This window comes from Pleurodeles waltl, chromosome 12 (assembly GCF_031143425.1).
Source record: "Pleurodeles waltl isolate 20211129_DDA chromosome 12, aPleWal1.hap1.20221129, whole genome shotgun sequence".
Lineage (NCBI taxonomy): Eukaryota > Metazoa > Chordata > Amphibia > Caudata > Salamandridae > Pleurodeles > Pleurodeles waltl.
This window is the reverse complement of record NC_090451.1, coordinates 233562965-233585130: the sequence shown is the minus strand read 5'-3', so window position 1 is coordinate 233585130 and position 22166 is coordinate 233562965. Positions and strand designations below refer to the sequence as shown.

Here is a 22166-nt window from a genome sequence, read left to right as displayed (position 1 = left end):
GCATGGCCCACGCACATCCCACGCCATGGGGGGAAGAGGTATCGCTAACAGGTCGATCTAGACGCCTCCCCCCTCAACGCAGCTGATGGTAGATAGGGAAATCCACAGTTCCAAAGCAGGGCAAAGCACCCTGGGACAGATAGTCCCACCAGGTTGGGAGATGACGAGCTGCAACATGCGGGAGAGGGCAGTGGTACACCTTGGGACAGTCTGTCCCACCAGAATGAAAGTGCCACTCTACGCAATTGGCCCCCAAAGAAGAAGACTAATGTAAGCGGCAAGTTAGGGCCGAGTGCCACTTTGTTTTCTTATAGCTCTTTTTAGACTTGCCAGACAATTTGGATTGCAATGAAGACTGCAAGCAACTTTGGCAACTCCTGCACCGGGATGATCCTAAGAGCCGTTTCAGCGAGGAGTCTTCTTATGCTTGGCAATGAAACATTGGGGATTGTCTTCAGGTTCACTGATACAGACACTGCAGGCCTTGGAGTTATGCCTCGACCCCAGACACACACAGGCACACCTGTTGAGTTCTGTCATAGACATTTGACTGTCACAGCTTAAAACCTGTTGTTTTAGGGTGAGATATCCCTTGCACATTGTGGAAATTTGGAAATCATTTCAAGGTCAAGTGTCTCTGAAGGACCTGAGGGATAACCAGATCTTTATCAGGAGGAGCGGAAAGAAAGAAACAGACAACAGCGAACAGAAGTGGTGACTTTATAGACACTCCATGTCATTTTGGGAGCAGAACGACATATTGGGGAGCCCCAAGACATTAGGTACCGATGCACAAAGGTACTGCTGAAAATTTTCAGGTCCAGTCCGATGCCTGGGGAATAGTCACAGGTGAGGAACCTACAGCAGAAGTCTCTATCAGGATGCATCTACATGTACTATCCGGAGGCCTCAGTGGCCATAATGATAAAAGACATATCTGACAGGAAGGAACATCTTTCGCAGAGGGCATATGCACTCCAGGAGCATGCTCTAAACGGGTCTCCCAAAGGAGGTCTGAGAGGAAAAAGAAGACTGCTGCGGTCAGGCTTGGCACCCCTTTAAGCCATCATGTCCCCAACAGTCACGGGAAGGCTCAATCAGATGATGTCCAGGTTGAGAGCTCTGGTGTTGCTTGCAAGGATGAATTCACTTATAGACTGACTTTTTCATGCTATTGACAGGACCACCCTACGGAAGACCTGTAGGAAAGTACCATCTTGCCTGGCATGTTACCCCCATATTTCACTGTATATATGTTGTTTTAGTTGTATGTGTCACTGGGACCCTGCCAGCCAGGGCCCCAGTGCTCATAAGTGTGCCCTGTATGTGTTACCTGTGTTATGACTAACTGTCTCACTGAGGCTCTGCTATCCTGAACCTCAGTGGTTATGCTCTCTCATTTCTTTCCAAATTGTCACTAACAGGCTAGTGACCAATTTCACCAATTTACATTGGCATACTGGAACACCCTTATAATTCCCTAGTATATGGTACTGAGGTACCCAGGGTATTGGGGTTCCAGGAGATCCCTATGGGCTGCAGCATTTCTTGTGCCACCCAAAGGGAGATCGGACAATTCTTACACAGGCCTGCCAGTGCAGCCTGAGTGAAATAATGTCCACGTTATTTCACAGCCATTTACCACTGCACTTAAGTAACTTATAAGTCACCTATATGTCTAACCTTTACCTGGTAAAGGTTGGGTGCTAAGTTACTTAGTGCGTGGGCACCCTGGCACTAGCCAAGGTGCCCCCACATTGTTCAGGGCAAATTCCCCGGACTTTGTGAGTGCGGGGACACCATTACACGCGTGCACTATACATAGGTCACTACCTATGTATAGCTTCACAATGGTAACTCCGAACATGGCCATGTAACATGTCTAAGATCATGGAATTGCCCCCCCCCCCCAATGCCATCCTGGCATTGAGGAGACAATCCCATGATCCCCCGGGTCTCTATCACAAACCCGGGTACTGTCAAACTGCCTTTCCCGGGGTTTCACTGCAGCTGCTGCTGCCAACCCCTCAGACAGGTTTCTGCCCTCCTGGGGTCCAGCCAGGGTTGGCCCAGGAAGGCAGAACAAAGGACTTCCTCAGAAAGAGGGTGTTACACCCTCTCCCTTTGGAATAAGGTGTCAGGGCTGGGGAGGAGTAGCCTCCCCCAGCCTCTGGAAATGCTTTGATGGGCACAGATGGTGCCCATCTCTGCATAAGCCAGTCTACACCGGTTCAGGGATCCCTCAGCCCTGCTCTGGCACGAAACTGGACAAAGGAAAGGGGAGTGACCACTCCCCTGACCTGCACCTCCCCTGGGAGGTGCCCAGAGCTCCTCCAGTGTGCTCCAGACCTCTGCCATCTTGGAAACAGAGGTGCTGCTGGCACACTGGACTGCTTTGAATGGCCAGGGCCAGCAGGTGATGTCAGAGACTCCTTCTGATAGGCTCCTTCAGGTGTTGCTAGCCTATCCTCTTTCCTAGGTAGCCAAACCTCCTTTTCTGGCTATTTAGGGTCTCTGCTTTGGGGAATTCCTTGGATAACGAATGCAAGAGCTCATCAGAGTTCCTCTACATCTCTCTCTTCACCTTCTGCCAAGGAATCGACTGCTGACCGCGCTGGAAGCCTGCAAAACTGCAACAAAGTAGCAAAGACGACTACTGAGACCTTGTAACGCTGATCCTGCCGCCTTCTCAACTGTTTTCCTGGTGGTGCATGCTGTGGGGGTAGTCTGCCTCCTCTCTGCACTAGAAGCTCCGAAGAAATCTCCCGTGGGTCGACTGAATCTTCCCCCTGCAACCGCAGGCACCAAAGAACTGCTTCACCGGTCCTCTGGGTCTCCTCTCAGCATGACGAGCGAGGTCCCTTGAACTCAGCAACTCTGTCCAAGTGACTCCCACAGTCCAGTGACTCTTCAGTCCAAGTTTGGTGGAGGTAAGTCCTTGCCTCCCCAAGCTAGACTGCATTGTTGGGAACCACGTGTTTTGCAGCTACTCCGGCTCCTGTGCACTCTTCCAGGATTTCCTTTGTGCACAGCCAAGCCTGGGTCCCCGGCACTCTAACCTGCAGTGCACGACCTCCTGAGTTGTCCTCCGGCATCGTGGGACCCTCTTTCGTGACTTCGGGTGAGCTCCGGTTCACTCCACTTCGTAGTGCCTGTTCCGGCACTTCTGCGGGCGCTGCTTGCTTCTGAGTGGGCGCCTTTTCTTGCTGGACGCCCCCTCTGTCTCCTCACGCAATTGGCGACATCCTGGGCCACAGCAGCATTCAAAAACCCTAACCGCGACCCTTGCAGCTAGCAAGGCTTGTTTGCGGTCGTTCTGCGCAGAAACACTTCTGCACGACTCTTCACGACGTGGGACATCCATCCTCCAAAGGGGAAGTTTCTAGCCCTTGTCGTTCTTGCAGAATCCACAGCTTCTACCATCCGGTGGCAGCTTCTTTGCACCCACAGCTGGCATTTCCTGGGCATCTGCCCACTCCCGACTTGATCGTGACTCTTGGACTTGGTCCCCTTGTTCCACAGGTACCCTCGTCAGGAAATCCATCGTTGTTGCATTGCTGGTGTTGCTGTTTCTTGCAGAATTCCCCTATCACGACTTCTGTGCTCTTTGGGGAACTTAGGTGCACTTTGCACCCACTTTTCAGGGTCTTGGGGTGGGCTATTTTTCTAACCCTCACTGTTTTCTTACAGTCCCAGCGACCCTCTACAAGGTCACATAGGTTTGGGGTCCATTCGTGGTTCGCATTCCACTTCTAGAGTATATGGTTTGTGTTGCCCCTATCCCTATGTGCCCCCATTGCATTCTATTGTGACTATACATTGTTTGCACTGTTTTCTATTGCTATTACTGCATATTTTGGTATTGTGTACATATATCTTGTGTATATTTGCTATCCTCCTACTGAGGGTACTCACTGAGATACTTTGGCATATTGTCATAAAAATAAAGTACCTTTATTTTTAGTATATCTGTGTATTGTGTTTTCTTATGATATTGTGCATATGACACTAGTGGTACTGTAGGAGCTTCACTCGTCTCCTAGTTCAGCCTAAGCTGCTCTGCTAAGCTACCATTTTCTATCAGCCTAAGCTGCTAGACACCCCTCTACACTAATAAGGGATACCTGGGCCTGGTGCAAGGTGTAAGTACCCCTTGGTACTCACTACAAGCCAGTCCAGCCTCCTACAAGACCCCACAACTTAAGTTTGAGCAGAGGCTTAACACTTTTTAAATCCAAGTAGATCTTAATGAAGTGGAGAGGGGAATCAAGGGAAAATCTATTAGATTTGCCTGGGCAGCTCCAGGGATAGCGGAGGACTGCATCCAAACATGTCAATGAGTGGCCTCACAGAAATCCACAGACTTGACCACGGTACCTAGTGTCAAGACCATATGTCAGAATTTGCTTTACGGTCCTAAATATATCATAAACCACCTCAATAATGTAATTTCTCACACCTACAAGCATTTGCTGTAACATGTACGAAAGGCAAGGATTCCCATCGTCTCAATCCATTATGACTATCTGGTGGACAGGTAGAAAAGGAACTGGTGTTAAGTTTGGGGAAGACGAAATCCGAAAAACCAGGCCTCAGGAAAACAAAAGAGGAGAGAATCATACATTTTGATCTTCAGGAGCAGGACAATGAGTGTGAGCAACCTGGTCAGGAACAAGTGGAGAAGGGGTAGTCCAAGCAGACATTTTAGGAGAGCTTCATTAAAAGGCAACAAGGGTTCTGATGTGGATAAACTGGGCTGGAGGATTTCTGCCAATAAATTAGCTTTCACCTCTACAACTTGCATCAGCAATGCTAAAACTTCAATGGCTCCACAAGGGACAGTAAATATCAATCTCTGTAGAAGGAATTAAGTCACTGGCATTTTGGGGGCACAAATACAAATAAAGACCTGCTTAAGAGTCTGAATAAGACAGACAGGTGCCCACTTTACTACTGTGCTTCTCACCATGAGAACATTAAATGGAGCTTGTGAAATGTCAACACATAACTCAACACCGTCCTTTCTAGTGTATTGCTCATTGGCCTAAAATGTCCTGGACTTAGGTGACACTAAAGATAGATGTAGAAAGGGCACTATGGATGATACTGGCACCTGCATGGGTGTCAGAACAGCCAGCAAGGTATTTGGCAGCACAAAAAGAGATTCTGGGCCCATAGCAGCATCAGGAGCAGCAAAGGGAGTAGACCAGTGCTGAGGCTGAGGACACTGTAATAGTACTAATGAAGAGCTCAAATCCTTCTGGGGGCCCAAAGACGCACTTAAGGAAGTTAGAGGAGGTCACAACAGTCAATTAGGCCTGGGTGAAAGCGACCACTTGGGTGGGGTCAACAAAAGGAGCTGAGAAAGCCATAAGGGAGACAAGCAGCATCGGGTGAGGAGCTGAATAAAGCCAAGCACTGGCATCATATGTTCTCCAGAAGAGGTCAGGGAACAGCTTACTCAATTAGGGGAACCCCGCGAATGTATGCATCTCTAAAAACAGGAATAGTCCCTCATTCTGTACTGAATACGGTGTGAGAGGACTTCTCCGGGGATGACAAATTCTCCCCCTTCTCAGGAACAGGGTCTAAAGAAGCAATGACTCCATTGCTTGATGTACTGAGAAGTAAAAGAAGTTCCCTCCCAGCCCCTCCATAGTCAAATTTACATGAAACCCAGACTCTGACGTGTGTGCAGGATCTCCCCAGCAAGAATGATTGTCATAGGGATCTGAAAGGGATACCTGAGAGCAGAGGGGATGGCATCAACCAAATACTGTCCTTTTTGGAGATGCCATTTCACCCTAAGAGACACTTCAATTATTTTTTCTTAAAAAACGTCCAGCAGACAAGGTCTGGATCCCCAGCACAGAGCATAAAAACTGACTTCAGAGCACTGATCAATATAAGGCTCTGTGATGTCACATTTCAGGAAGCACTAGAGTAAAATTGAAGCTGTTGCTTACACCACCTACTGGAGCAAAAAAAGCTTAACTTTTCAGATGCAGTCCCGTGCCTGTAGGGCATCCATGAGGTTAGGAATATGCAGGAAGAAATATCAATCAGAATTGTTTCTTTAAAAAGATGTATTATCTTTTCCTCTAATTAAAAATCCCATGGATCTGTTTCATGTCAAAATAAGACACATTTGAAATACTCCAGCATAGAGAAGCACAAATCTAGTTTTTTATGATAGTTTGCATTACAGATCTGGGGGACACAATTACAATAATGTGGCAAACGGTCACAACTTCAGACTCAAGAAAGTAATGCCTCCTCAACCAGACCTCATTTTGCAGCCTGACAAATATCTAGGGGAAGGGAAAACCCTGGACCAATGCTGAAGAAATGGCCTTCATCCTGGTGGATATGGCCCTATTCCCTCAGGAGGCTGCTACACTCTTTGCAAGAGTGTAGCAGAGTTTGAAGCACAGCATGATACAGCAGAAAATGGTTTCTGATTCACATTGCCTTTCTTAGAACCAGCATAGCCAAGGAATAGTTGATCATGCAACTAGTACTCAAGGGTTCTATCAATGTAAAAGCTGAGGATCAAGCGAGTATTTAGGTGACAGTCTCTCTTTTTTGGTGTGATGAGTTGATCGACAGAATGTTGGCATAGTGATGTAACGAAGGACTTGAAACAGGGTGACAGCATTCTGCAATGAAGAAGTATAGGCGCTCAAAAACAATTTGTCTGGGAAGGATGAGATAAAATGAAGCAAAACTGACAAAGCCTACAGCTCGCTAACACACTGAGCCAAGGTAATTGTGATCAAGGATACAATCATTAACCTGATCAGCTGCAAAAGGCAACTGTGCATTAGCTCAATGGCAGAACTCATCAGTAAAGTGAAAACCAAGTTAAGATACTGCTGAGGCATAACAAAGGGACAGGGGAAGCAAATGGGTCAACACGTTCAGAAAATGCATACATATAGCAGACTTTTTAAAAATGTAATACAATAACATAAAACAAACCAATCACATTGTCACTGTCATATATATACTTAGGAGACGCACACAGTATTAGGACTGTCTCTACAATAATTACAATCATGGGTTAGTACAATATTGGTGTGTGTCATCATGTGCTTGAATATATAGTCCCACTCAAAGCTCCTCAAGCAATCCTCATATGCTATTCTCAGTTACTCCGCCAGGGCATTTCTCCTGTTCATTTAGTTATTATCGCACAATCATACAGCTGACTGTCTCAATTATACATCTTGGCCTCGGGCTAAACGATGGGCATCACACCATCCTACCCACACTTTTACATTTCCGTGCCAAACTCTGCTCCTATACACATCCCACTCATTCAGCTGGCATGCACTAGTCTATGTTGCACTGCTAGTTCTGAAACCTGGGCATATGTTGGGTGCCTTGACTTTGAATTTTGTTTTAATCATGTTCAAAATCTAAATCATGTGTTTTTTTTGGAGTGGCCGTATTTGCACTTTGCACCTCGCTATTTTTAGATCAGTCTTCTTGAAATACAATATACATTCAGCAGTTGTGGCTCGTCAATGTTTATTCGTCCCCTCCCCTCAACTGAAATGGTCTGTGCAAAAATCTTTAACTTTTTTTAATGTATTTTAATTGTTTATGATTACGTGCATTAGCACTTTTTGCACTTTATCATTTGCACTTTACATGTTTTGACCTTTTTAGACTGTCTTTTGCGTATATTAGTATTCTTGCACTTTATTATTGTGTAATGAATTGCATTTTGTAGTTATGTAGGCACATGTTTTATCAGCACTTATTATGCTGTGACTTACTTTAGATTGTCTTTTGTCCATATTAATATTTGTCCAGCTTCCCATAGTGTTGTAATTAATTATACATTGTAATGCTGCAGCTATTTGTTTCTTTGCACTTTACGCAGTGTGACCTTTTCAGATTGTTTTTAATGCTGCTGCAATATTCTTGTGTAAACGTGTATAATGATAGTATTTTAGTATTTTATATGTGGCCCTCTGTTGAGTTCCAAAACATAACTAACTACATAAATAAATAATGGTGAAATAATATTGGTAGCCTTGCAATGCCAAATCTGGCCGCAGAACATTTGTTTTTGTATTTTTAGGGTGACTGGTGACCTCACAAGCCTGCAGCATAATTCTGGCATTTCACTCCACTTGCAATTTTGCGTTTCCTGATGGGTGCTTTCCCACCATCGTCACAAACTAGTTAAGAACAAGCACTCCTACCATGTGTGGATGAAGATTCCCATGCTAGCACATCCTCTCAGGCAGAGGTCTGCCTGTGTGAGGCCAAATTTCTTTAGTTGCATCCTGGTGTAGTATGTTTGGTGCAATAGTTTGAGTCAGAAACCTGCCCGATCGATATCTTCCTTCGGTTCCATATCACCTCTCTCATTTCGAGGCATTCATCTTGCCCAAGTCCCTCGTTGCAACCATTTCATCTGGGAAATTATTAACTAAAGTTCTATAAACCTGTGAGACGGTTTTCCGTCACAAAGGTTTGGTTAGTAACACATTTTCCAAGAAGCAAAAATCTATCAACTCCCTGCATCCAATGATGTCATATCACAGTTGTGTGTATTTAAAAGAATGTGACTTATCCAAGTGCATTTCTCACTCAGTTAGTCTCTGGTCTTCTTTACCTGTCTACCTCATATGTACACCCAACTGTGGAGATTCTATTATGTCCCATTGCTGGAACCTATAAGGGCCTCTTTAGTCAGGTGCAGCTTGCTTCAAGTGTCACTGTGAGCACTAAACCCATGTTTGGGCTTACCTGTCGCACTTAGGATGTCACAATGAAGAATGCAAAAATTGATCCATAGAATGCTTGAATTAGTCTCAGCCACTGTTAATTACTCGGACCCAAATAGGCCGAAACTGGTCTTGGATTTCTTCATTGTTCCAGTTCAGACATGACCTAGTTTGGAAGATTGAGCTAGGCTCTTCCTGTTGGACCAAGGCTGATTTACACATCTGGGTGTAATCTGAGGTGGCATGGTGGGCAAATAAATGATGGATTGGAACACCTCCCAGAGTAATTACCAGTGGCTGAGATTAAACAAAGCATGCTATCCATCACGTTTTTGTGTTCTTCATTGTGACACCCTAAGTGGACAGGTATTCCTCAAACGTAGGTTCTGTTCTCATGTACCACTTGAGTACCTAACTGAAGAGGCCCAAATAAAACAAAAATAGTCTGAGTTTTTTATGTTCTAGCACCGCAAGGACCTGATTTGTCTGTTGGTTCTGGCCTGTACCTAATGGAACAGGACCATGGCTAACTTGCAGATGGCTGGGTCTGATCTGAGGTGGCACAGTGGCAAAAACAAACATAATGAGTCATTACTAGTGGTTGAGATTAATTCAAGCTTTCTATCGATCACTTTTTAAAAATGTTTATACTTCCCTCTACATATGTGGACAGATCAGTTTGGTGCCGTAGCCTATTCTGCTATCTTATGCCAGCAGCCCCGCATTCTCTGGTACCATGGAGCTGTCCTGATCGCATGGGCCTGTCCCAGCGTAGTAATGCAGGCCTCAGTCAGATGCCTCTGCATATGTTTAGCCCAGCTAGGCGTGGGTACCCTATCCTCTTCAGCATCTCAAACAGAACAGCTAGCTAGCCAGGATGTTTCAGCCTAATTAGGGTAGAACAGTTCACTTCAACACAGGGGAAACATTGGTTAGCAAAAATGTTACAGGTGATGGGCAGATGGGTATAGGAAAAGCTGTCTGCAGGGAGCTCTGCTTTTCAGCAGCCATCTTGATCGGAGCCCGGCCTCACTCACCAATGTTAGGAGAATTAATCAACAACCACTGATCTGACAAAGAAAGAAAAGAAGAAAGAGCCAACAAATAGCGCACAGCAAATACTTGCCAGGCCTGGGAAAGAGAAATCACAATACATCAAATAAGTGTACCTTTATGGGGTAAATATTGGCACACCAAGAGATGAAAGATGAAACTGGACCAACGTCCAGAATAAAAAGATTTGTGGAGGGGCTGAGAGCTGATGAAATCATGTCCAACACCTCTGCAGGTAGATCAAGTTTTTCCTGCTCAAATTCCACTCATGAAGGTAGCAGTACAAACGCTTCAAGTACACAATCTGCCCCTTCCTAACTGAGAAGAGGTTTGCCCTGAGAAGAAGAGGAGTGAACTGGGGGGTTAAATCCAAGTACCACATACTCCGTTAAAGTCCTGCCCATTCATGATATGCATGGTCCTGGGGCAACATCCTCAAAACCTGAGGAATCAGAGGGATAGAAGGAAAACAACAGTGGGGATGGCAGTCTCACTTCAGGCGGAATACGCCTATAAGGGCTCTTGGCAGTGTACCCTGCATGGTGCAGAACAATGATTATTGTATGTTCTCATGAATAGCATGTGAAGGATATAATGTAAGTTCTTCACCAAATCACGAGGTGGATCTCCAGGGCTCTACAACGGATATGATGATGATTTATTTGTTATATGTCCCACCCCCTACCTCCCCAATATGATAAACCATGAATGTCGGGTTTGGGAAAGGGCGGTTACGAGAGTTATAAGACATGCACCATAAGAGCGGGATATGCCGCTCCGGACACTGCACCCATTTGCTAAAATAACTGGGATGATATCTGTGCAACATTGGAGGGCTGGCGGCTGTGACGTCCTAGGAGATTTATACCCGAGTGGTCAATTTATCACATGGGCAGATGCGAGAGAAACATTTACTTTAGGGTCCGGGCAATAGCTACACTATAACCAAAATATGGCCTTGTTTTCCTGATGAACCACTGTCTTCACAAACTTTGAATGTATTGCTCACATTGAAGAGAGCACGCAGACAGATATCACACCTCTACCGAGCAGAGAGAAGATCTGCTGAACATTGTGCCCAAAGCGCAAGAGAAATGGGAGGATGCACTGAGCAAGTCATTAACTACCCGAGAGTGGGAACAGATCCATGAAGGGGGCCGTGCAGTGAGCTCCAATGCAGGTTTTAAGCTGACTCAATAAAATTTTACACCCCAGGCATATCCAGCACCTACCGTACGTAAGATAGATGCCACTCGTTCGTCCCGGTGTGCTCGATGCAGTTCTCCTGTGGCAGGTTTTGTACATGTGGTGTGACAGTGTGCTGTGATAGTGCCCTAATGGACGAGAGTGTTGGAGACCTTAAGTATGACTGGATGGGATGTTCGCGTAATCTGTGGATTGTATTGCTGTGACTTATTCCATTCCCAACCAACAAAAACCTCAGCCACTGGTTCCTTTTACTGGGCCTGGTGTTGCCGAAAAGACGCACTGCCATGAAATAGGTAAGTGTGCAACCCCCCAGTTACACTGATTGGCTCCGAGACATGCTTGAATGGGCAACAGCAGAGGAAATAGGAATTAAATATGTAATGAATGCTTGGTGTATGAGCTAGCTGCCTAGCTACAGATACTTTTTACCCTGTGTCAATGGAGTGAGGCCTACAGGCTCCCTTCCGCTGCTGGGTGCTTAACTCACCCTTGACCTACATCAGGTAGATGTGGAGCTCTGCGCAGCACAAGAGTAGCGACTCCTCTCTGAATGTATGTGCCGGGGAAGGGTACAGTATAGGGATAGAGCAGTACTGTTGAGTAGTACATGTGGGTTTAGCGCATGTGCTGGGTGTATGAATGCCTGCAAGGAATACATTACACGAGAGACCTAGTGCTATGCAGTGCATGGGCAATAAAAGCATGTCCCGGGTGTATGTGTGCTTATGAAGGGTGAAGTGTTGTGCAGCGCACACACGGTGAGTGTGCGGGGTGGCAGTGTGTGGGTTTGTAAAAAGCACACCCTGGTACATTACAGAGAAGGTACAGTACTGAGCAGTGGACTTAGACTGCATGCGTGTGCTGAAGGCATTGGTGTCTAGCGGGCACAATTCATAGAGGTAACAGTACTGTATAATAAGTCCGCTGTGAATGTACAAGTGTGCCTGCAATGGTACACGACATGATGCCATATAAACAACTCACCCTCTTTATACAATATTAATCATCAAAATGATATCTCTGATGAGTTCTGGAACCAGCTACACCACCAAACTGAAATGAAGTAATTGCCATTAAGAGCATGATGAGACAGTGGTTCTGGTGAATCTCTTAAAGGAGCTGTGCCAGACTTCAATCTTTTTGAAGATCCTGCCTGCCTAGTTTTATTTTCCTTAGTTTCTTTAATTTAAGGGAATAGCAGTCACTTGCCTGTCTATTTTAACTGGATCCTTTTTTTTTTTAAAACAGATACTATTCGGTCAATATGGATTATATGTTTTACTCAAATTGTTTTTATTTAACAAGTTATCTGTTGTAAAAGTGCTCCGAGATCTTGCATATGGGCAAGACTATACAGTGCTCACAAGTATCAAGGACAATTCCATGATGGAGAAACATGCATTCTACTGTTGCCCCTCCAGTAAAAAAGCACACTTGCATAGAACATTAAAAAAAAAAAAAAATTAATCTCAGTATCTACATAGCAACAAACTAATCAGGAATGCACAACCAGTTGTTCTTTCTCTTCAACACTGCCTAGGCCAGACACCAATCAGCAGAGATACTTCCCAAGCTGCACATGCCATGAAGGTATTGTGTACAATTTTTAAGCAATTCCATCTTGTGAAATTTATTGAGCCTACCTTTAAAAAAGTGAAATTTCTAGGACACTTACCGTTCGTTCATTGCTCTGCTGTCTTATCTTCAGATCCTCGTTATCACTCTCTAAAGTGCTTTCCTTGTCTCTAGCTCTCTGGAGTTGTCTCTGAAGCTCTTCGTGCCTTGTGTGCTGCTGTGACAGCTCTTCACGAAGACCTCGACTCACCAACTCCTGTTCATTAAGCTTAGGAAATAAAATTAGGATTTCAGCTACAGAAGAGGAGCGACATAGGTGGATGATTAGGGCTAGCCTTTTTGAGCGTGGTGTGTTAGCAGCCTCACTCACATAAGTGTATACAGTCATGGCTGTGCAATGGCAAGGTCTAATTATGCACTGAAAATAAAGATGAAGGATATTAATGATAGGTGGCTCACTGGGTGTAGGTTACAATTGTGTCTGACCTTAGCCACTGTTTTGCTCTTTAATTAGGTGCAATGGTGTTATGTTACTTGCACTTGAATAGCCATCTGGGGAGTCCTTCAATCAATGAATTAAAAAATATGTATTCGCAGGCGAGTCACATGCATAAGTGTAAAACAAAGCAAAATCTTAACCTCAGACAATGTACAATTAAAATCCATATAAGCAGAACAAAATGAAACAGTTAAAATCATTGGAACACATTCTTCTATTAATAAACTGTGCATTCTAAAAAGACACTACATCTAAAAACAAACTTCTTTATTTTGGAGTAGTTGAAGATGCCGCTAGGCTGGTCTACAATGTGTAAAATTAAGTTTTCTAAGATAGGAAATTTAAAACTTTTTGATATATTGGATATAAAAAACTGACAGAAAAACATAAAATGTCAAAGGGATTGGGGGGACTTCCCATCATAAGGGCAGGGTTTGGATGACAGAGCATGTAGAACAGAAAACATAATAAATAGACAACAAACTCAGCCCAGAACCAAAATAATAGCGACCTTTCCCATTTATCTAACACCAGACTCTGTTAAAATACCACACAACCGCCTGATCATAAATAAACAGTCATAGTGGGTTTCAGCATCTTCCCTCTTTATATGGGCACTTTTTATGAACTGGGTCTTCACAACTTTCTTATTCTGAGGTCCAACCAAAAAGGGATTAAAGAATAGTTGAGAAAAACCCAGACTGCTTATGGATCCTTCCAGGAGGGCGTGGAATGGCTAACAAAGAGCCCAGTGATCTGGTAAACTTGTGCTGGGTATTCAAGGACCAGCACCCTAAGGTGTAAAAAAACAAGTACCTACATATGAAAACTTGTTAACAACTGTCAGACGGTTTAACCCAATGTTTTTTTCTGTTTTTATTTTTTGTTTGCTGCCACAAACCATGATATGGGACTTGCTAAAGTTAGCTCTAAGATCCAAACTGGACATAAATCTACAAAAGCTGCAAATAACAACCGAAGTGCACGCAATCAATATAGCGTCTTCCATGTACAGCAGTGCCAGCAACAATGTGTTATTAATGTAAGGAATGTCTCTGGTGGAACAAGACAGGGTCATATGTTTAATTTCCAAAATAAACAGCGTCCAGGCGAGCAGGCAACTCTGCTGCACACCTTTTGACAACAGGAAAGGATCTGTGAGCTCCCTGGAACATCCAGATTGCACCCTGGTGTTTCGTTTAGTGTGGAGTGGAGGTGGATCCAGGACCAATTTTAATAGAGAAATCCACATTTTATAACGATTATCTGGATTAAAGGCTGTTGATACACACACAAAGGCAAGGTAAAGGGAACAGCGCCTAGCTATAGTATATCTGTCTAAGATTAACTACAGGTTTGAACACTGCTCCACTGTACCCAGTTGCTCCCTAAAACTGTATTGTGTAGAGTGTAAGATATTGTTACTACTTGCCCAAGGACACATTCTGTTGTAAATCACTCTCTCAATTATTTTGACAAGTATGTCTTTAAGAGAAATTGGGTGGTAGCATTTACGCTACCCATGGTCACCTTTTCAAAGATGGGTATGATAGTGGACAAAGTCAGGAGGTTACCAATGTCTGGATTATTAAAAAGTTTGCCAGTAGGGGCGCCCAAAAATCAGTACTGCAGTTAACCAATCAATCGACATGCTATCTGGATCGGATGCGTTGTGCCCCAGGGCAGGATTCTACTGCAGCTTTCTTCTACTGTGAAGGTCAGTTTGAAGTCGAAGGCCACTACACCTTCCAAGGTTGGGGCTGAGTCCACCCTTACCTACTCTATATAGTGCTGGAAAATGGGAAACCGAAGCAGCTAAAGAAAGGTGAGAGCAAAAGTTGGGGAATTTGGTGGCAAGAAGCAAAGCAGTCCATAGCTGTAGCCCAAAACTCTTAGATTTTTCATTTGAGCTGCAGAAACCATACACTCCCAATGACATATGTTAACTCCAAGTTTGTGCTTCCTCAAACACTCTTTATAAAGCTTGCTGTCAATAGTGACTGCTTCAGAGTCCCTGGGACTTCCTGCGAGGGTCCCCCTCAACTGCCTGTTGCCCTCGAGTACTTGGAATCAAACCATATTAGGACAGCGGTTGATTTTGGGGGCTTCAAGAGGTATCTCTTAATGACAACCCATAGTTTCTCGAATGCCTGGACAAGTAGGGAACTAGACACATTATCCTTCAGACAAAAGAGGAAGGGTTGTAGGTGGGCTCTAAATAGATTTGCTAACCTACAACACAATCTTGGCCTTGAATTAGAAAGAATAAGTGTTGTGAGAGATTTTAAGAGGGGTGTAGATGTGGAAAAGAGCTGGTTAAAATAAGTCACCAAAGTGTTATGATCATAATAAGAAGCAGCCAACACCTCATCATGCATAATGTTGTTAGTCAGGCTTTTCAGCACACATATATAATCAATTGTGGTTGCATGCTCCCTTTCCCAATCCGATGGCAGGTCACAGGTTCCAGCAAATTCTGTCACATTGATCAAGTCTATGTCTGCCAAATAGCCATCCGGCTTGGACTCTCTGTTGTCGCTACACCTTAGTAGGTCTGAGTGGGCCATCCAAACATAAATTACAGTGTCCACGCTGATCTTGCTGCTAAAGTCCCCACCCGATATTAAAAATAGATCAATAACACCTTTTTGTGGGACTGCCCCTTAAGTGCAACAATTTGCAGTGCTGGAATTCTACCTCAATCATTTCAATGCTTACATCCAAGGTGAGTTCAATTCAGACTGAAAGGCCACGTTTTGCCTGCCTCACCATTGATGTAACAGTGGGTATGGTGTAGCAGGAATAGCCCTCAAAAACGACCTGATCTGTCTCTCATGTCTCATAAAAAACATACAAGTGTTGTGAGCTTTAATAAGGGCAATCCAATCAGGTGACTCAAGCTTGGAATTTAGACCTGCTAATTCCATGACAGGAATGAGAGGAAATGGTTGAAATTTACATTGGGAATTATTCCATTGGGTATATCTAAAGGGGCTGATTCAGTCGAACTGGGAATTTCAGCATTAGACCAAGCCTCAAGCCAGCCAACAGCAGAACAAGTGGAAAGTGGTTGGGAGTGATTGGCCAAGGGGGGAATAGGGTGGAATGGTTGCTTAGAATATTCATATTTACTTAAGTTCTCATGAGGCGCACAAAGGTTTACACATGTGGGAAAAGAAGACCTGTAAAAAAAAAAAAAAAAAAAAAAAAATTCCAGAGGGAACAGTTGTAAACGACCCCGAATGAAGACACCAGTGTTTTGGGAAAAGTCAAATTTTCTATGATAGCCAGATCCCTCCAATTTTCATGATACAATCCCCTGGCACATTCTTCAGTGAGGATCCAATCCAGTTCACACAATGTGCATCATGACATACATCAAACCCCTTGTTTAGCGAAAGCCAATGAAAAGCTTTATTAGACAACTGCTCGCCAGATTCCACCTGGCCTTGCCTAAAAGCAGGGACTCCGATTAGGACCACAACATAGGAACAGGCATTTGGGGGTAGATTCAACCCTGGAAGGTTGGATACAAAATCAGCGCCCTTTTACGTGCTCGCATTGTAGGTCCTGGTAATGTGCGGATTTCCATCCAAAGTAGGGGGACTAGGCACCATAACAGTAAATGGCTCGCTAGTCTTGATGTGGCTGGTGCACATAATGGAGTTGCTTGATTGGCCTAATACCGGAGGATGCAGCATTCTTAACATGGGACAAGGCTGGGTACAAAGCTGAGGCCTGACAAGCAGAGACAGAATGTGGAGTTACAGTGACTGGGTGGCAAGGTAACAGAGGATAAACTGAGCCTTCCTCTATGTGAGATTTGCCGCTAAGGGGTAGCACAAACGGTGTAGAGGGTTGGGCAAAGACACTGGGGCTGGAGCAGGAGCAGGAGAGATAGAACAAGTCTTCTCAGTTAGTGAGGTAAGCTGTAACTTAATGCGAGCCATTCTTTCCAAAATAGGGGCCAGCTGGGCCTAAAGGAGGGTAATTAAGTTGGTAAAATAGTCCTCCAAATGTCGCTCTCCCCTTACCTTGGCTGGTGCTACATCAGGATTGCTAACCATCAGACTGGAAGATTGATCCTATAGTGTGGTATTACCCAGAGAAAACAGGTGAGCTAGAGCCTTGTTAGGGGTAAGACATGTCAGGTTATCAGATTAAATCAACAAAAGGCTGTCTACAGGGGCACTAGTACAGTAAGCCTTGACTGGGGGTATCAGCGGAAAGGTGAGCATGTCCTGAGTTCATAGAAAGTCTTCTCTCTGCGGGACTACAGCAGTGCTTAAAGAGCACCCGCAAGGTGATGACACTCCTCTTCTGTCCTCCCAGATGGATTATGGGCCTGGTAGTCCCCAGAAACAGCATCCCGCATTGCAGATGCACAGCATTGCTTAAATAGCGCCCTTATGTCGCCTTATGGTATACGTATGTGACCATCTGTTGAATATCCCACTGTTGATTATGGGGCTCTAGTAAAACACAATTACAAATATTTTAGTGTTCCTCATTCTACATATTATAGTAACAGGTAAGTAACACTAAAGACACACAGAAACAGAACCCCCTTTCCATCAAGGCCACTGTCCTCTCCAGCTGGTCACAATGGCCCCTTATCGTGGTCCAAATTAATTTAATATAGAACAGGAACCAAACTTCAGTGACCTGCAAATGACAAGGTTTAGGTATGTGGTTACAGACATACACATTTCAATGCATATCACTATTATCTTGAGGTCTATGCAACGTTTCATTTTTTTAAATATATGTTCCTGTAGCCTCAGCCTTGCAGGTGGGCGCTACAGTTATTCTGGCAGCATAACATTTACCGGATCGAATCCAGTGGAATCAAACTCCACAATACTATATCTTGAAAATATATTTATAGATAGTGTGGCAGCCTTGACTTTATCATTCATGTGATGTTCCTGGTGAAGGCAGCAGCCATTGCTACTGAAATTGTGGAAGAGCTCTTACTCAGTATATGAGAAACTAACCTTCTTTTAAAAGAGGCATGTCGACCTGATTTTAGAGCTCTTGTATAATCAGGGACAACTTAGCTGGGACAGCATTACATACTTTATGAAAGAATTAGTGGGAATCATACCTCAGTGAGACATGCGATAAGGCAGAGGGTATCTGATTTATTGGCTCACTAGTTTCTTGTATTAATGAAATCAGGACCTTTGTACTCCAAATGAGACTCAAAATAAATGCTTGTAAATCAAATATTCTCCTCCTGTCTCCAACACCTCAGTCAAGATGCCTCCAAGCCTGACAAATTAAATTATGTGAACATATTCCTTCCAACTATGACCCCAGCCAAGACACAGTTTCACACTGTACAAATGACTGTGGCCTCATTAAGACACAGTGGAAGGTCTGCCAGATGAGCAGAGGCCATGTAGTTGCTGATCCTATTTAGAGATTCCGGCCTGCAGGGATATCTGTGCTGTGATGGGAGCCACACCGTGTCCATTGTGCCTCACTTTCCAGATGCAGTGTAATCAAAACAAGCCTTGCTCCATCCCCAAAACAGTGTGTGAAGATCATTACAGTGACCTTCTAAGGTATACAAAAAAGTGATGTGTGGAATGCTTGAATTAATCTCAGCCACGGGTCATTTTTCGGGCCGCATCACAGTCCATCATTATTTTGAACACCATGGCCCTCTTTACAAGTCTGGGGGTTGCATGACCTCCAGACTCGCGATGCGGTTCCACCGCCAACAGGCTGGTGGTGGGGCCACCACATTATGACCGTGGTGGTCGGACCACTGACACCGGCAGGCTGCTGCCAGTTGGCAGCCTGCCGGTCTCGGTGTTTGTCATCTGATAGGGCAGTCCTGCTTGCAGCGCCGCCCTGGGGATCAGGAGTCCCCACTTGGCATGGGCAGTGCATGGGCCCCCACAACAAGCCCCGTCCCGCATTCCACTGCCCGAATTACAGGCAGTGGAATGCACGACGGGTGGTGCTGTACCCACTGTGCCGCCACATTGGCGCTGGCTCCATTAGTAGCCAGCGTCAATGATAAGGCCCTGTTCACTGCAGGGCTGGTGGGCGGAAATGCTGTTTTTTGCCAGCGGCCCTCCGGTGAACTAATAGGGCTGGCGGGGTTCAGGCCACACAGGCGACCTGAAGGCGAACAGAGTTTGGCGGGCAGCCTCTGCCACCCGCCAAACTCGTAATGAGTGCCCATGTCTCCTCACTTTGGACCCAGCCATATGCAAATCAGTCTTGACCCTGCCGAAATAGAAATAGTCCATTCCTTAACTGCCAGGCCAGCAGCGCTGCCAAGTGTCACGCATCTTGCGTTAGAATAACACATTTCCAGTCATTTCCCGCATTACTGCAGTCCTGAAGTGAGGTAAAACCTTCTTGTTCCAGTTTCTCACTTTGCTAGGTAAGCTCTTAGTAGTGTTTATCAAAGGCCATAAGATGGCGCTGGTGTAAAATGGGAGGTATAGGATTCTTGATATATTGCGATATTGATTCCCTCGTCTTCAGCGCTTGATTTTGCTTGCAAGAATGTGTCACCCATAGTTGTTGAAATGTCATTCATAATTACATTGAAATTCTGAAAATGTCTGTGATGCTATTAATTGTGTTTGACCTATGACTTTGTGTTTCACCACTGCGCATATTAGTTGCTCAATGTTCACCAGTAGCACATTACATGTTGTATTCAGTTTAGCTGCCTATTGGCTTTAACATGGCATTAGGCATTACATTTGGTATTTAGGTTAGCTGCCTATTGGCTTTAACATGGCATTAGACATTACATTCTGTATTCAGGTCAGCTGCCTATTGGCTTCAACATGGCATTAGACATTACATTTGGTATGTAGGTTAGCTGCCTATTGGCTTTAACGTTGAGTTACACATTGCAGTTGAGACATTGCAGATGAGCTGTGTTTTTCCAAGCTGTGTTTTTCCACATGATAGACCAAGCTGTGTTTTTCACACCAGAACCTAGCTGATAAGAGCGCATAGATTTTGTGTTTACCTCTCAATCCAGTCTGAGAACGAGTGAAGTTTGGAGAATTGGCCACTCTCCAGGTTTATTCGGTTCTCACACTGAGTTTGCTTTTAACGATGGCTCTGGGAAACAGCGAGAGAGAAATATCTTGACTTCAGACAGGAACGGACGTCAGTTGCCTGTCCCGGTTTAGGTAGAAAATCTCTTTCTCGCAGTTGAACCGGAGTCATCAACTTGCAGCCCCAGAAAGATGAAGCTGAGTGATAGGCCCTACAGTGATGCAATTTTGACTTTTATGCTTTGCTTTGAAGTTATGCTATAATATAATCACATGTATTTGCTGTGTACATTGCAACTGAGAAGTACTTTGATATATTTTGCTTTCATTGCTGCGACTACTTTTGCTTCCAACCTACTAATTTCGTCTTCCAGGAACCTCGTGGTGAAGTAATAATAAAAATAAATGTCTTCTTTAAACTAAGAGGTGCATTCCAGAGAGGTTTTGTAAGCTCGTCATAAGATAAGAGAAGGAAAGCAGAACAATGTCACACATAGCAATCTGAAACCTTGGCAACTATGGGCCATGTCCCCCCTGAACCAGAACACAGGCAACCCAGGACCTGTTTCACCCTAGCTAAGGTTCATCATCCCGATGGAGATTGGTTCTAGTGACCTGGCAGCCCCGTGGTGGACAGACCGCCCCCACCAAACTCTAAATTAGACCTTTCACGATATGGTTCCAAGCATACACTGGAGAAATGGTTTATTTCATGTGGTGCAAGCAAGCCAGTGTAACCAAAACCTGAATGGGCAGCAGAGCCAGTGAACTTCTATCTCAGGCTCTCTCCCTGAAAAGGTTGCTGGGAAGTCAAAGAATTACAACAAAACACAACTGTGCTAGAAGTTTAATACAGAAAAATAAAAATATAAACGTAGCCATTAAGAGGATCAACAAATCGTTCACAAAACCATTTAATTCAGACCTTAACTGTGTATCACATTTGGACACAAAACATTTTGCCTTACAGCTCTTAGCCATAAACCACAAAGAACTTACTGGTATACACGTTTGATTCAACCTGCACCACCACAATTTGTTGATTACAAATAGCTCACATTCAAAGGCATGATGGCAGAAATGGAAATGCTGTAATGTTTTTAGGTTTTGATACACCCAACCCATCTACTTTGATGGATGTTTTTATGTTTACCAAGTTATAAAAGTACATAAAAGGAAATATAATATTCTATCTCTTTATAATTTTGTTGTTAGTTGGATTTGAAAAGGTAAACTGTTGTTCTACTGGCAATAGAATATCAATGTCATAAATTTTGCATTTTTAAATATATAAGTATGGGTCTGATTTAAAGTTTGGTAGATGACAGTCCGTTAGGACATTACGTCCACCATCCCAAGGGACTTCCACCTGGCAAATTTAGCAATGACCGCTGTCCCAGCAGTCACCTTTGCACATTGAAAGGAAATGCTGTTTGGTGTACGGCCGTCATAGGTTTTGGAGAATCCGTTTTTGCTTCTTTATGAGTAATTTATGGTACATTTTGTATTTGGAGCAGTTTTCTTAGGTTTTTCATAGGAGGCTAATGTATTAGCCACTACCCAACCACTTTTTAACAAGTGCCCCTCAGAAAAAGTGATTGCATGCTAAAGTCATTGTCTTCCCCACAGTGTCACCATAGTTGAGTGACATGTATCTAATAATCTGATGAAGAGGCTATGAAGAACAGGTCGGAAAACATTTTTACGCCAAGAAAGGCATACTTAACCCCTTCACTGCCAGGCCTTTCCCCCTCCTGTGCAAGCCTTTTTTTTGGCTATTTGGGGTAGTTTAGGCCTTTATAACATTTTGTCCACATAAGCTACCCACATCAAATTTGCATCCTTTTTCCAATATCCTAGGGATTCTAGAGGTACCCAGAGTTTGTGGGTTTCCCTGGAGGAGTGTAGTGAATCCTAGTTCGTTTTAATGGGATAGCAGGAGTTAGCTTAGCCTCTGGCTTGCAGACTCGTGCCCCCGTCACCTAGTGACTTTTAACCTACTTAGCTTGCTCTGTCTTAGCCCATTTAATTATTTAATTCTTCTAAGAT

The 22166-nt window shown here is 44.3% G+C and overlaps 1 protein-coding gene across 5 annotated transcripts in view; it reads right to left on the bottom strand.

Annotated features, from left to right (window-relative positions):
• Positions 1 to 22166, bottom strand: part of PMFBP1 (polyamine modulated factor 1 binding protein 1) — an 881291-nt gene that overhangs the window by 224312 nt on the left and 634813 nt on the right. For all 5 annotated transcript variants that reach the window (XR_011199809.1, XR_011199811.1, XR_011199812.1 and 2 more), the window contains one exon: positions 12682 to 12849. Coding sequence is in view for 1 of the 5 variants with exons in the window: in XM_069216463.1 (XP_069072564.1) it covers positions 12682 to 12849 (168 nt within the window). In the remaining 4 variants the exon portion in view is untranslated. The remainder of the gene's footprint in view (positions 1 to 12681; positions 12850 to 22166) is intronic.